The sequence below is a fragment of the Montipora foliosa genome, chromosome 2 (genome assembly GCF_036669935.1).
Source record: "Montipora foliosa isolate CH-2021 chromosome 2, ASM3666993v2, whole genome shotgun sequence".
In the NCBI taxonomy this organism is placed as follows: domain Eukaryota; kingdom Metazoa; phylum Cnidaria; class Anthozoa; order Scleractinia; family Acroporidae; genus Montipora; species Montipora foliosa.
Window position 1 is genome coordinate 14,025,386 of NC_090870.1, and position 12,500 is coordinate 14,037,885.

Below are 12,500 nucleotides of genomic sequence, written 5' to 3' on the forward strand. Positions count from 1 at the left end.
CCTAGACCACACGATAGAGTTCTGATGAGGAGGCAATTTAATGAAATGGACATGGAATGAAACTGTGACCCCTTTTGAAAACACTTCAAAGGAAGGGGAAAAAGGGTTTGACGAATGCAAAAATGTATACACTTTTTGAGCAAAATTTTGAGCCCGGTCACGCTTCAATTATAATTTAATCTTTATTTGACATTCTTTCTTGTAAAGTAGTGTTAGCATAGTTAATTGCCGAAGCCAGAAGCTTATATGGCAAAAATCATACAGGAGATCAGGCGCACTACTAGATGGCACACAGAAAAAAAAGACTATACAAATAAATATACAATCAAGGATACATAATTAAACCTAAAGCTAACTTTTAAGAAGGCATCATAAAAGGAACTATGGCTCATGGTTAAACGAAAAGTTGTACTATAGTTTACAAGTACTGGAAATAACCTCTGAGACGGTTTACGTTTATAGTTTGAAATAGTGAGAGAACAGCGTAATGAGAGAGGAATATCATTCCAAATTCGGGGACCCTGCACCCTTAAAGGGGAAGAGTATTTATGGGTAAGGAGATGTAAGTTATCTCTCTGCCTTGCAAAAATATTGATGACAATCAGAATTAGGTTTGAAGAGAGACAAGAGAGTAATGGGCAAGAACTTTTGCATATGAATGAAATGTGCTAGATAGAGGGTAGGTATGTGCACGTGGGGGAGAGTGAGTCATGATTCTTAGGGCTCTCTTTTGGAGACGAAAGATTGGTTGTAGATGAGAGGGATATGTAGAGGCCCAAACGATAGAACAATACTGTAGGTAGGGGAGTATTAGAGAATTATAAAATGTGCATAAAGTATTTGTAAGAAAAAGCTGACGAGATTTGGCAATGATCCCGATGGATTTAGCAACTATGAAAGAAATCGTTAAACAGATTCATTTGCTACGTAGTAATCCAGAAGAAAGTGAAAGTTTCATTGTATCAGTAGCAAAATAAGGCAGAAGAAGTATTCACCTCTAAATTTTTGATGACTCTCAGTCCATCTTGATCACAGAGTGACCTTCGGAATGAAATATGGGAACGGAAGTCTGCATTCGATTCGTAGATGGGAAAATGTGCCAAACAACTGGCTCGCCACCGTAACCACTTGCGGTTCAATCTCCGGTGCAAGGAAATGGATATTACACTTGTTAGTTTACGGCTAAAAACCACAGTGCATTCAGACAGAGCTCGGCAGATCATCAAGCGAGCGGAACGTGCATTACTTCGTGAACGCATACACCTCACTCACCATAGGAATTCCCAACTTTCAAAACAGTGTTGTCAACTTGAACGATCCATAAAAGAGCGTTGTCATGATAACGACGATGCCGCCATGTTTGAGTGGGTCAGTGCGCATGTGAGAAAGTCGCAGGAAACTTTATTTGAGAGATCCAAATTAGCGCAGATCAACAAATTGGAAAAACTTTCCGTGGAAAAGAGTGAAGAAACACCGTCTCTTAGCGTGAACAAGGATAAGATCGACCTGTCAGGTATACAGCTAAAGAAATGGGAAAGATTGAGGATCCAGGTCGTAGGCATCTTACAGAATTCTAAGCCCCCTGAAGCCAATATCAGCAAGGATAAGATCAAGGCCGTGAATTCGCTCAAGAACTAATAAGGACATTGTCATCCTCAATACTGATAAAGGGAAGGCTGTTGTGGTCATGGACAAGGTTGATTACGTGACAGAGTGTGAGAAACTACTGGTGGATGAAGACGCGTATACACTTATAGGTCCTAACAACTCAACCAAAACGCTGAAAGGGCGCCTTTAGAGGAAACTGAGGTCCATGAAGAAGGAAGGACACCTCGACCCCCGGGTGTATGACAAGATATACCCCACCTTGCTTCTATGCCACTCCCAAGATACATAAAGTCCCTATCAAGATGCGCCCCATAGTCGCCGGCATTAATTCCATCTCCTACAACCTAGACAGACACCTAGCAGATCTCTTAAAACACCTGATCGGAAAGGGTGACGAGCACATCAACAATTCCAAGGACCTGGTCAACAAGATTAGAGAGATCACCCTTGAAGATAAGGAGGTGCTCACCTATTTCGATGTCACGGCCCTCTTCACTAGTGTCTCCGGGTAGGAAGTAGTGTCCATGGCCTCAGACAGAGCTAAGAAAGACAGCACAAGGTCGGAACGCACACTCATGACCCCGGAAGAGTTTGGCGATTTACTTCAGATGGTTGTTGACACTGCTTATTTCCAGTACTGTAACAATGGATTCATCAATGAGCAATCATTTGGTATGGCCATGGGTTCCCCGCTGTCACCGGTAGTAGCTAACCTCTTCATGGAGGAGTTCGAACGCAAGGCTCTTGATACCGCCCCTCACCCACCGATGTTTTGGGGAAGACATGTAGATGACTCGGGGGTTGTCAACAAACAAGAATATGAAGATGATTTTTTTTTGAACACATTAACCAACAGCATACCAGAACCAAATTCGCCATCGAGCGTGAAAAAGACCGCCGCCTACCGATGTTGGACGTCATGATGATCAGAAATGATGACAACACCATCACCACTGATGTTTACAGAAAGGAGACGCACACTGACCACTACCTGCAGTGGTCATCTAACCATCCGGTGCATAGTTCGTATTTTGATGACCGTGCAGAAACCATCATTGAAGACCCAGCCCTGCTCAACACCGAAAGCAGAAGATCAGAGATGCACTCCGGGTTTTTGGCTACCCTGAATGGGCTCTAAAAGAATGTGACACCACTGAGAAACCTCACAAGCCCCCTCCTATCAGGACTAGGGACCAGGATAAACCGTCGCGGGGCTATGTGGTACTGCCATATTTCAAGGGAGTAACTGAAAGGGTCAAACGGACCTTTGCTAAACACAATGTTAGTCTGTACTCCAAACCTGGCTATAGCCTTCGTAATGCCCTGGTGAAACCTAGGAGCCCCTAGATAACATGGACAGGAACACGCGGTCACGAAGAGACCGATTATTGACAATATGCAGATTCTGGACCAAGAACCCAGGAATACACACCGAAAGATCAAGGAGGCTATCCACATCAAGCTCAACCAAGCCGGCCTGAACTGCAAAGAGGGATGGGATATCCCTGACGTCTACCTGCCACTCCTCAGGAGGAAGGTGGGGGTACACCAGAATTGAGGCAGCCTCGTTCTGACTTTGACCTCGTTCCCAGAGGTCAAGGTCACTCTGTTCGCAAAGGTCAAGGTCACTCTGTGATCAATTGAGATGGACTGAGAGTCATCGAAAATTTAGAGGTGAATACTTTTTTGCCTTATTTTGCAGAATGATATGCAGAAAAGCAGAGTTGCTTTGGGAAAACCTCGAAAGCTGTATGTGGCGCTTAACTATTACGAGCAACTCACGATGGCGACAAACAATCTCATTGCTCTTGCAGCCTTAGCCACTCTTAGTGGGGGTCACGCTGTTGAGCCTTTCGTAAGCGACTCAAAGTTCAGAGCAAAACATCCAAAACTTAAATTACCGACACTGGCGTCTTACTTCAATTTGACTGTTTTTAATGAAAAGCTGCTCTCCCAAGGTTACAACACTCTTGCGAACTGGAAGACATTTCAAGATGTCTGCCAAGAACGATTAGATTTGCTGTTGTATCTTATTTATGAACCACGAGCAACACTCTTAAGGCAAAAGCGAAATGTTTCAAGGCCCTCACTGATGCCTTGCTCATGGAGTGGTCGCAAACACAAACAGTTCTTCGCAGGACTTGAAGTTGCACAAACTATTTGCGTCGATGTGGAGATTCTTAAATCGATCGAGAAATTCCACGACGAAGTTATCAAGGGTAGACCGTGCATCGGCATTGTGCAGTGGAAAGGGAATGGCTCGACCACGCGAGCCAACTTTCCATTGCCATCAACAACACAGCTATGTCCTTCAAAGCTTGATGTTTTTCTTTTTAATGACAAACTCTTGGAAATTGCCTGTAGTTTTGTATCCAAATCGTTAGGCTCTAATTTCATATCTGTTCACCTGCGCACTGAACAAATTCTTAATCACAGAGGCCCTATTTCCACAGTAGTCAAGTGTATCACAGAAATGGCAGCAAAGATCCCCACAACGCACGAACAAGGTCGTGAGCAAAAGAATGGAAACCCCAAGAGGAAAACCTTTGTCGCTGCAGATTTCTTACCGTTTGGATCTGGCTCAGCTATCGCTTCGACCACACGCGGGAACTCGAGAAGACTCATGGAGGTCATAATAAAGCTACTCGAGAATCCAACATTTTTCAATCCACATGCTTATCATCTTGCGGATCGTCGTTCCGTTGCTATTGTTGAAATGAATATTCTTGCTTCAGGAAGCCAGATCTTTTCAGTTGGGGGAGGATCTTTTCAAACTTGGATAAGAACTTTTTTTGCCCAAAAACACAATAATAGTTTTCCAAACGTTCCATGTCTATGATGTTTAGCCATTTATAAACTAGGTTGCGGGTAATAGCTTCCCTAGCCTTTAGGCGAAGGAAACTATATTATTTAATTCTGGAAATTGTTACCTAATTTCTCGAGTATACCATTTGATTAGCTATTAATATCATGTGTGACAAATTACGTTCATAAGACGCCATTTTGTCACTAGAAAAAGTTGCCATGGTAGCATTGTGAAAAATGAGTTCGTTTAACAGAATTATTAGACATGGGTTGGTTCCAAGCTTTCAAATTGGTGCTCCCCCCCCCCCCCCCCCCCCACCATGTCTCATAATTTGTTTGCATCTTTACCGTACATCAAAGGTGTCACCGAGCTCTGACACGAATGCTAAAGAAGTATAAAATCACCGTTGTTAACAAGCCATTGAAAACGCACAAAATCCCTTGCGAGAACAGTTAATGACCAGAATTTCAAATCATGTTAAAGTTGGTCTCAGGACGATTGAGACCACGCTATTGATTTCCTCTATCATTTGACAAAGGCAATTTTCGCATGAGAAAATTATTGGAATCTTGGCATATCGGGATCACACCTAATACGGACAACAATACAACATTCTTTTTGACAAAGTTTCTTAAATTCTATTGTCCTGTTTTTTTGTTTTATCACACTATATAAGGTGTCTGATTCTTGTTATCATTTTACCCGTTAACGACTGCGGTTTAGGCGGTCTAAAGCTTGTACGTTTTTAATATTTAGAGTGCGGTCTTTTTTAGTTTTAACATAGAGGCTAAATTTCCACAGTAGTGAATTGCTTCAGGGAACTGGCGGTACAGATGCAGTATGAACGAACTTGTATGCAACCAAAACGCACCAAAGCCAGAAATGAGATGATCAGAACCAGTCAGGTCATTTTGCAGGCTCACGTAGGTAGGGATAGGCCAGATTTTCTACTGTCTGTTTTCTCCAGTGAAGAGCGGGATTGCGGAAAATTTATTCAGTTTTTAAACAAACGAGGCATGATAAAATGTGTTCTTTTGTGATTTAATATGAGGTGCAAATGAGATTCAAGGTAGCTTTCTACAACCCAAGAGGTTACGTTTATGCAACGGTTGGCCGTGTAGCACTTATATTTCAACAGAATTAACTATGAGAGGGCGATATGAAGTGCTATTTTCTTCCCATGTCAAGGACAGAGAAAAACTCTGACCAGGGTGCTCTACCGACTGAGCTACAAGGTCAGACGGGAGCAGCTCGTGAGAATCTGCTTGCCTCTGACCTTGTAGCTCAGTAACGGTGATTTAACCCGAAGGTCGTGGGTTCAATTCCCAGCCTGGTCAGAGTTTTTCTCTGTCCTTGGGTGGGCCCATTTTCATTAGTAGGACTAACGTTCACATGGTTTACATGGGTAGAAAATAGCACTTCACGTTACCTTCTCATAGTTATTTCTACAACCCAGTCACGCAGCGTCGGTGTTTTGTTCAAGCTTATAAACAAGGTAGCTTGTTGAAGGACTTCTTGCGGAAAAGGCAACTGCAACACTCTTTTTTGGCAGAGGTTCTTTTATTCGTCTGATCAGCAACCGTAACAACAACTCGACTGCTCTATTATTGTACAACTTTGATTCCCAATTGCACCAATTTACCATTCACCACAAGGTGTTACAAGACTAAATTAAACCTGTGTACAAAAAAGAGAACCGCTTATGGCGCAAAATGGTTACTGTGTTTAGGACATACACTTGCACCGGTACCGCGAGGTCACGTGTTCAAATCCCGTTGAAGTCCTGAATTTTTCAGGCTCCTATACGCACTTGCTAAAATTGCATTCATAACTGCGAGGATCACAGCTTCATTTGATTTGCTTAAAGAGTTTTTTTTTAACCCGGAGATACCACGCTGCTGCATACAACCTCAAATTTCATTGGATCGGCTTAGGACGCTTCAAGTAAATACATTTTAATCAAAAACTAGTTACCATTTTTCCCCAGTGCTTGTTTTCAATTGAAGCTTTTAGGAAAGGTTCTGTCGTGGCATCACTTTGGGATTCTAAAAAACCTGACCACACTGATTGAAAAGATTGAGGGACGAAATCAAAGTTGTATAGGTCTTACCAAGGCAGGCAGGACCTTCTTTTCAATGGTTCCTCGAGCGTAATGCTATGGTTTCTGACTTATTGTAAACTGAGCAATTTTAATGTAATATTCACCTTATACTGAGAGTCCTTAATGCCATTTGTAAGCAATTGGTTGTAAATAGATGTTTCCTAAAAGAAAAGAAGATATCGTCAACGCTTTCCGACTTTGCTTTGACCGGTGTGAATTGCTTTTACATTTGACGTAGCTTGCAGCTGTAGACGAAACTTTAACTCACTGTTTTCCTTCAACGTGAAGCATAAGAGAGTATAACTACCTCTATTTTAGTGAGATGTTTGTTTATCGCCGGTTTCATTTGGTCTTCGGTCTTCGACTGCGTGACCATCGTTTACGGTTCATTCTAGTACTGCACTGCTTTAGTCCTTCATCATTGTCATTGAATGCTTGATTGACACACCGTGAAACGTTTACTTAAGTCTGACGGAGAGGTTTTTGGCTGCATTCATATGGATCGAGCACACGGTGCAGATTTTGACGGAGCCAAACAAAGACAACGTAAAAAAAGATCCGGAGAACGCCACAAAAGACCCTATCAATAGGCTCCTCGGTTGGCCTAGCGAACGCAGCGAGGTAAGATCACCGGCACATTCTCTTACCCAAGCTGCGCTTGCCAGACGCACCGAAACTAGAAGTGAAAAACGTCATGTTACCCTTCTTTGGAAAGAATGTAACCCTAAATGAAACTTTCATCACTTGACTGCAATCTACTAGGGAAATGGTTGACTCCTAGGCCAAACATGAGAGATAGAGGCTCCACTCGATGAGCTCCTGTCTGTCTTAGAGTCACTCTAAGACAGACAGGAGCTCATGAAGTCTATCCCCCATATTTGGCCTAGAAGTCAACCATTTCCCTAGTAGATTTACTTATAGGACGCCTCCCTTGAGAGATTCAGTATGCCAACTGTTGTAAAAGCCAATCAAAAAAGAGATAAAATTATCTCAGCGTCAAGAGAAATATGATACTCTTTGCAGGACAATTCTGTTCCTAAAAGTAGAGTTACTCGGGAAAGGGTTGACTCAAGGAATTAGCTCCCCTTGAGCTTCTGGACAGATGTGGACTTCAGCGTACGTCCGTGTTTATTTTCGAAATTGGCAGACCAAAAACCGAGTTAAAACTGGGGGCTATTTACAATTTGAACCGGGAATTATCCAAAACAATAGTTGATGGCTAGAACGGAACTTAAAATCGGGGTATCCCTAGAGCGGCCTTTAGCACTCACCTCCTCAGTAACATTCCATTTCTCAGATGGTGCCAGTTTCTGAATCTTGAGATTCATCTGTTGGTTTTCTTTCAAGAGTCTTTCAATTTCGGCTTTTGCTTCTTCTTTGTATTTCTTGTGAAGTTCTATGTTCTCCTCCAATGCAGAAATCTTAGCTCTTAGTCCCTCGTTCTCTCTCTGTAATGCATTTATCTCGGATTGCAATGCTTGGCTATTCTCTCTATTCTCTGGGGACACGAGATACATTGAATGATCTCGTTCACCATGGCCTTCGCTACTTATTTCTTTGTTGAAATTCAAGTCCTTCGATCCAATGGCCAAATCAGTTCGTTGGTTACTGAAAACCTGTCTGTTAATTTCATTCTCACTTTTCATTTGTTCCCGTACATGTTTCTCCTTTGCTCTACTGGGAATTCGATGGTACTCCTTTCTTGAATTTAATGTTACCCGATCGCCATCACTTCGCTGCTCTTGGCGTGCTCTGTCTAATTCTTCGGTGGCAATATCATCTTGAATATGACTCGAAGAAGAATTCACCAAATCTCCATCTCTCCCCATCTGCTGCTGCCAGTCGACAAATGCTTTTTCTTCACTGCGGAGCCTTTCTTTTTTTGCGTTGTCCTGCTCAAACTTGATTTTTTCTTTCTCTCTTTCGTGCTCTTCCTTAATCTTCCATCTCTCAGCTTCCAAACTCTCGGCAACCTTTTCTTTATCTCTCTGATAGTTCTTTTCCAATTCCTTCTTATGGTCTTCTAGCAGTTTGTCGAAGTCATCCCTAAGCTTACCCTCAAGTCCATCCCGGCCTTTCAGCCTCACTTTTTCTTCCTGGGATCTCAAATGCAAAGTTTCACGATTTTTCTCATCGATTTGTTTACGAAGAAAATCGATATCATTCTTCAACTGTTCATTTTCTTTCCTTTTCAAGGAATCGTCTTTAAAATATTTTTCTCTATCCTGCGCCAATTCTTTTTCTTTTTCATGCCTCACTCGTGTCTCTTCCTGCAGCTTGGCTTCTATCTCCCTTAAACTGTCATGGTTTTGTTTTTCTACGAGCATCCTTTCGTTGGCTAATTTTGCTTCAAATTCAGCCTTCAATCTTTCAAGATTGCCTTCACTTTGAGCCAGTTTCAAGTTATAACCCTTTTCAAGCTCCATCTTTTCCATGTGAAGGCGTGCTTCCAGTTCATTCTTGCCACGAATTGCTTGTTCCTTCTCGTGGGAAATTTCTTGTTTGGCTATGACTTGATATTCATTTTCTAGTTTTTCCTTCAGCTCAGTTTTCTCGCGAGTAAATCGTTCGTCCATTTGTTTCTGCTCAGTCCTTAGTTGTTCCCTCAGGTCCTTCAATTGTTCTTTGTAATAGCTCTCAAATTGTTGCCTTTCCTCATTAAACGAACTCGTCAGTTTGGCAATCTCTTCAGCAAACATTCTTTGCATCTCCATTTTTTCCATGGACATGCTGTTTTCAAGTTCTATCTTTTCGGTTCGCGCTGCTTCCTCAAACTCAATTTGCCTATTTCTGAATCCAAGCAAGCGTTCTTCCATTTTGTTTCTAAAGAACATCTCCAGCGTCGATCTCTCCCTTTCAAATATGTGGATCAGTTCTTCTTTTAAGGCCTCTTCGTCATTTTCGCTCAACTCAACACGAAAATCTTCACAAGATGTTTGGGAAAATTGAATACCTCTTTCATAACTCACTGCTTTCACAAGATTCTCTTCATCGAAACTCTCTGATTCATTTTCTTCCTGGCTCATGTTATCCTCGTTTTCTTTGTCGACCAGTTGCCCAGTCGTGGGAACTCCATGCCGACATATTTTACTCGCTCCATGACTACTGTTTCTGGTCTGTGAAGTGGAATACACCTTCCGTCCATTAAAGATGTGTTTAAGTTCTATGCGACCATCGTCTTTGCCATCATTAAATTCCCCTAGTGACATTTTTGTTCCTCCATCTTGGGCATTGCTATTTTCAATTTCAATTGCGGAATACAGCATCGTGTGCCCATCAGAAACTCTTTCACTCTCACCGATGCCGCTGTCTTTGCTACCTTTCATGTCGCCTTCATCATAACCTTGGTTATCTATCTTAACTCCAGCATTTATCTTGCGTCCGCCGTTTTGTCGAAGATGGTTGCTTGATTTTGTCGTAACCTTACTCCTTCTGTTGGAATACATAATTATCGTCGAATTATCGTTAAGTTATTCCTAGATATGGAAAGCCTTTTCAAAAACAAGACGTTTTTTTTTTCATTTAAACATCGATTTTTTTACCCAACTGATCACAAGTACGTTTGAAACAGCAAGACGCTCATTTAGAAGATACAGACCCAATTGTCTGTCCAAAATCGCCTTTAAAACCCTTTACTTAAGATTCATGATTTTTAATTGAATTAGTCGAGGCTTAAGCCACCAGTTTTCTGCGGGAGGGGGCCCTAAACATGTGATTGAGGTTTTGGGCTGTAAAATCATTAACAAACATAATACTGTAGCAAAAAAATGTAAACACTGACGTACTTAGCTCATAATTTGTTTAACGCCATAGCCACATGGGATCAGTAATTATTGTTTTTAACAGCTTAGAGTATCCAAAACAGAGAATGATAAAATTTAAAGAGCTAAATTAAGAAAGCTAGAAAGTAGCCTTGCCTCCAGCGTCCTGTCACGCGAGTTTATACCTTTGTGGTCCCAACCAAGATTGAAAATATTCCAAAAAAAGGAACATATCTTAGTGAAGTGCAAACCATAAACCGCACGTGGCTTTTTATTTGAATTCTGGCAATAGTATTTTCATGGTCCATGCAAACGAGAGGAAATTCAATTAAGAAAAACTGAGAAGAGTTAATGTCGACTAATGTATTTATCTCGCTTTTCCCTCAGAGAAACTTGAGGGCATTATAAGAATCTATCGTTGGACACAGAGCTCGGGTGACTTCCTTTGTTTCTTACTTTACCTCAAGCGACATAACAAGCCTGTAGTGGTCTAAGAAAAAGCCATAGGTTTTGACATTTATTAAATGTTGTAAATAGGAGGTAAGGTTGAGGTTTGAATGGGATTCGACTGTATTGCATTCAAGGTTTATCTTAATATTAAACATATTTAGAACGGTTATCCCTGACACGATTCACGAAAAGACGAAAATGTAAATTGTCGACTTTTGAGTGGCGCAGTGACTTTGCCTAGTGAAGAACTAAAACAGAATTTACCATTTGTTCACAGGAATCAAGGTCTCTTAGCACAGAGTAAATGGAACTTTATCATAAATCAGATCAAAGAGTTTATGTTACAACTAAACGTAAATGGAATAAGAATATCCTTAACAGAGATCTTGTGCCACAGACAACCCCCTTTCTTCCTAAGTATTACAAGTAAATAATAGAATATAATTAAGCTTGTGTCATGAGGGCTCCAGTGTTCTCCCCAGGTATTTCAGGCCAGGCGCGCCGCCTGGCTTGATTCGTTGAAAAATCGTTGCCGCCTGGCTTAAAACAAGTGACCTTACGTAGTTTAACATCTAAAACTGGGATCCTGTCCATAATTAAAAAAAGAAAAACACTCAATAAAGATACTGAAGCATTGTCTAGTGTTTTCTCAATGTGTTTTCTCGCAATTGATAAGGTTTCAGCTCATTTACCCTTCCATGAAAGGTGATGAAACTTGTCATCCGCTCGTTTCGTTGAACGGCAGCCGTCTTTCAGTTTGCCGTAAATTCAAGGGCACTTTACGGATATTACATGGAATACTAAACTCAATTCCCACGTGCGTGGAAGGTTGTCAAAAAATGGCGGCTTCGACAAACTCAGGATCCTCTGAACAGAAACGAAAAGCTAGTCAAAGTAAATTAAGTTCTTTTTTCACGCTGGAAAAGAGATATAAGAGTGTAAGTAATTTGGATGAAGAAGTCCAGCCTCGGGAAACAACACAAGGTCCGTCAACATCCACAGATTCCAAACACGGAAAATCAGGGTTTGATCCAACGTGGCTGAAGGACTTCCCTTGGCTTCTTAAGACTAACGAAGATGATAATACTAAATAGTGGTAGTGGTATGTTGTGCAAGTTGTGTAGAAAACACAATCAAAGGGCCCAAAGAGTAAGGCAAGGATGTGCTGTTTGGGTGGATGTTCCATGTTTTTAAGTTTTATGTTTTCCTAGACAGCATGACAATTCGCTTTTGCTATTTTTGTAAGTCTTAATTTTGTATGGTAGATTAAGCTTCCGACAGAACGCCCCCTGGCCTTCCCAAAATCCTGGGGAGAACACTGGGCTCTAAGTTGTCCACACCACTCCATTCTCACAGTAAAATGGATCTATTTTTAGACGTAGAGACTTATAAGCGGCAAATCCTTAACTAAAGAGCTTTTTTCAAGGATCAATCCAGATTAAGGATTATTTGGGACTTTGTAAGCTCCCAATGAATAACAATCGTTTTTCACTGCAGGTTTCCTGCGATCTAGTGATAGCGTTAAACGGCACGAGTACACATTATCCTCTAAATTAAGTCTTAGTAGTAGAGTGCGACGAAGTACGTGTCAGAACGTTTACTTTAAATAAACATTATTTGATAATATATAGTAAGAACTGAACTACTTCATAATTTCAACTTCCTGAAAGCTTGCGATTTAGTCCCAGAAAACATATCAAACGTGTCAAGACCCTGTGGGATAAATAGTGAGTATATGGAAGGTTTTCAGTTCCGAGAAAACAGCCGATTATCA

At 41.3% G+C, this 12,500-nt stretch overlaps 1 protein-coding gene across 1 annotated transcript in view; it reads right to left on the bottom strand.

The window, feature by feature from the left end:
* Positions 1–9,961, bottom strand: part of LOC137991206 (golgin subfamily A member 6-like protein 6) — a 16,110-nt gene extending 6,149 nt beyond the window's left edge. Inside the window, exons 1-2 of the mRNA XM_068836321.1 lie at positions 7,787–9,961; positions 6,620–6,676 (exon numbers count right to left, since the gene is read on the bottom strand). Of these exons, the coding sequence (XP_068692422.1) occupies positions 6,620–6,676; positions 7,787–9,961 (2,232 nt within the window). The remainder of the gene's footprint in view (positions 1–6,619; positions 6,677–7,786) is intronic.
* Positions 9,962–12,500: the final 2,539 nt, after the last annotated feature.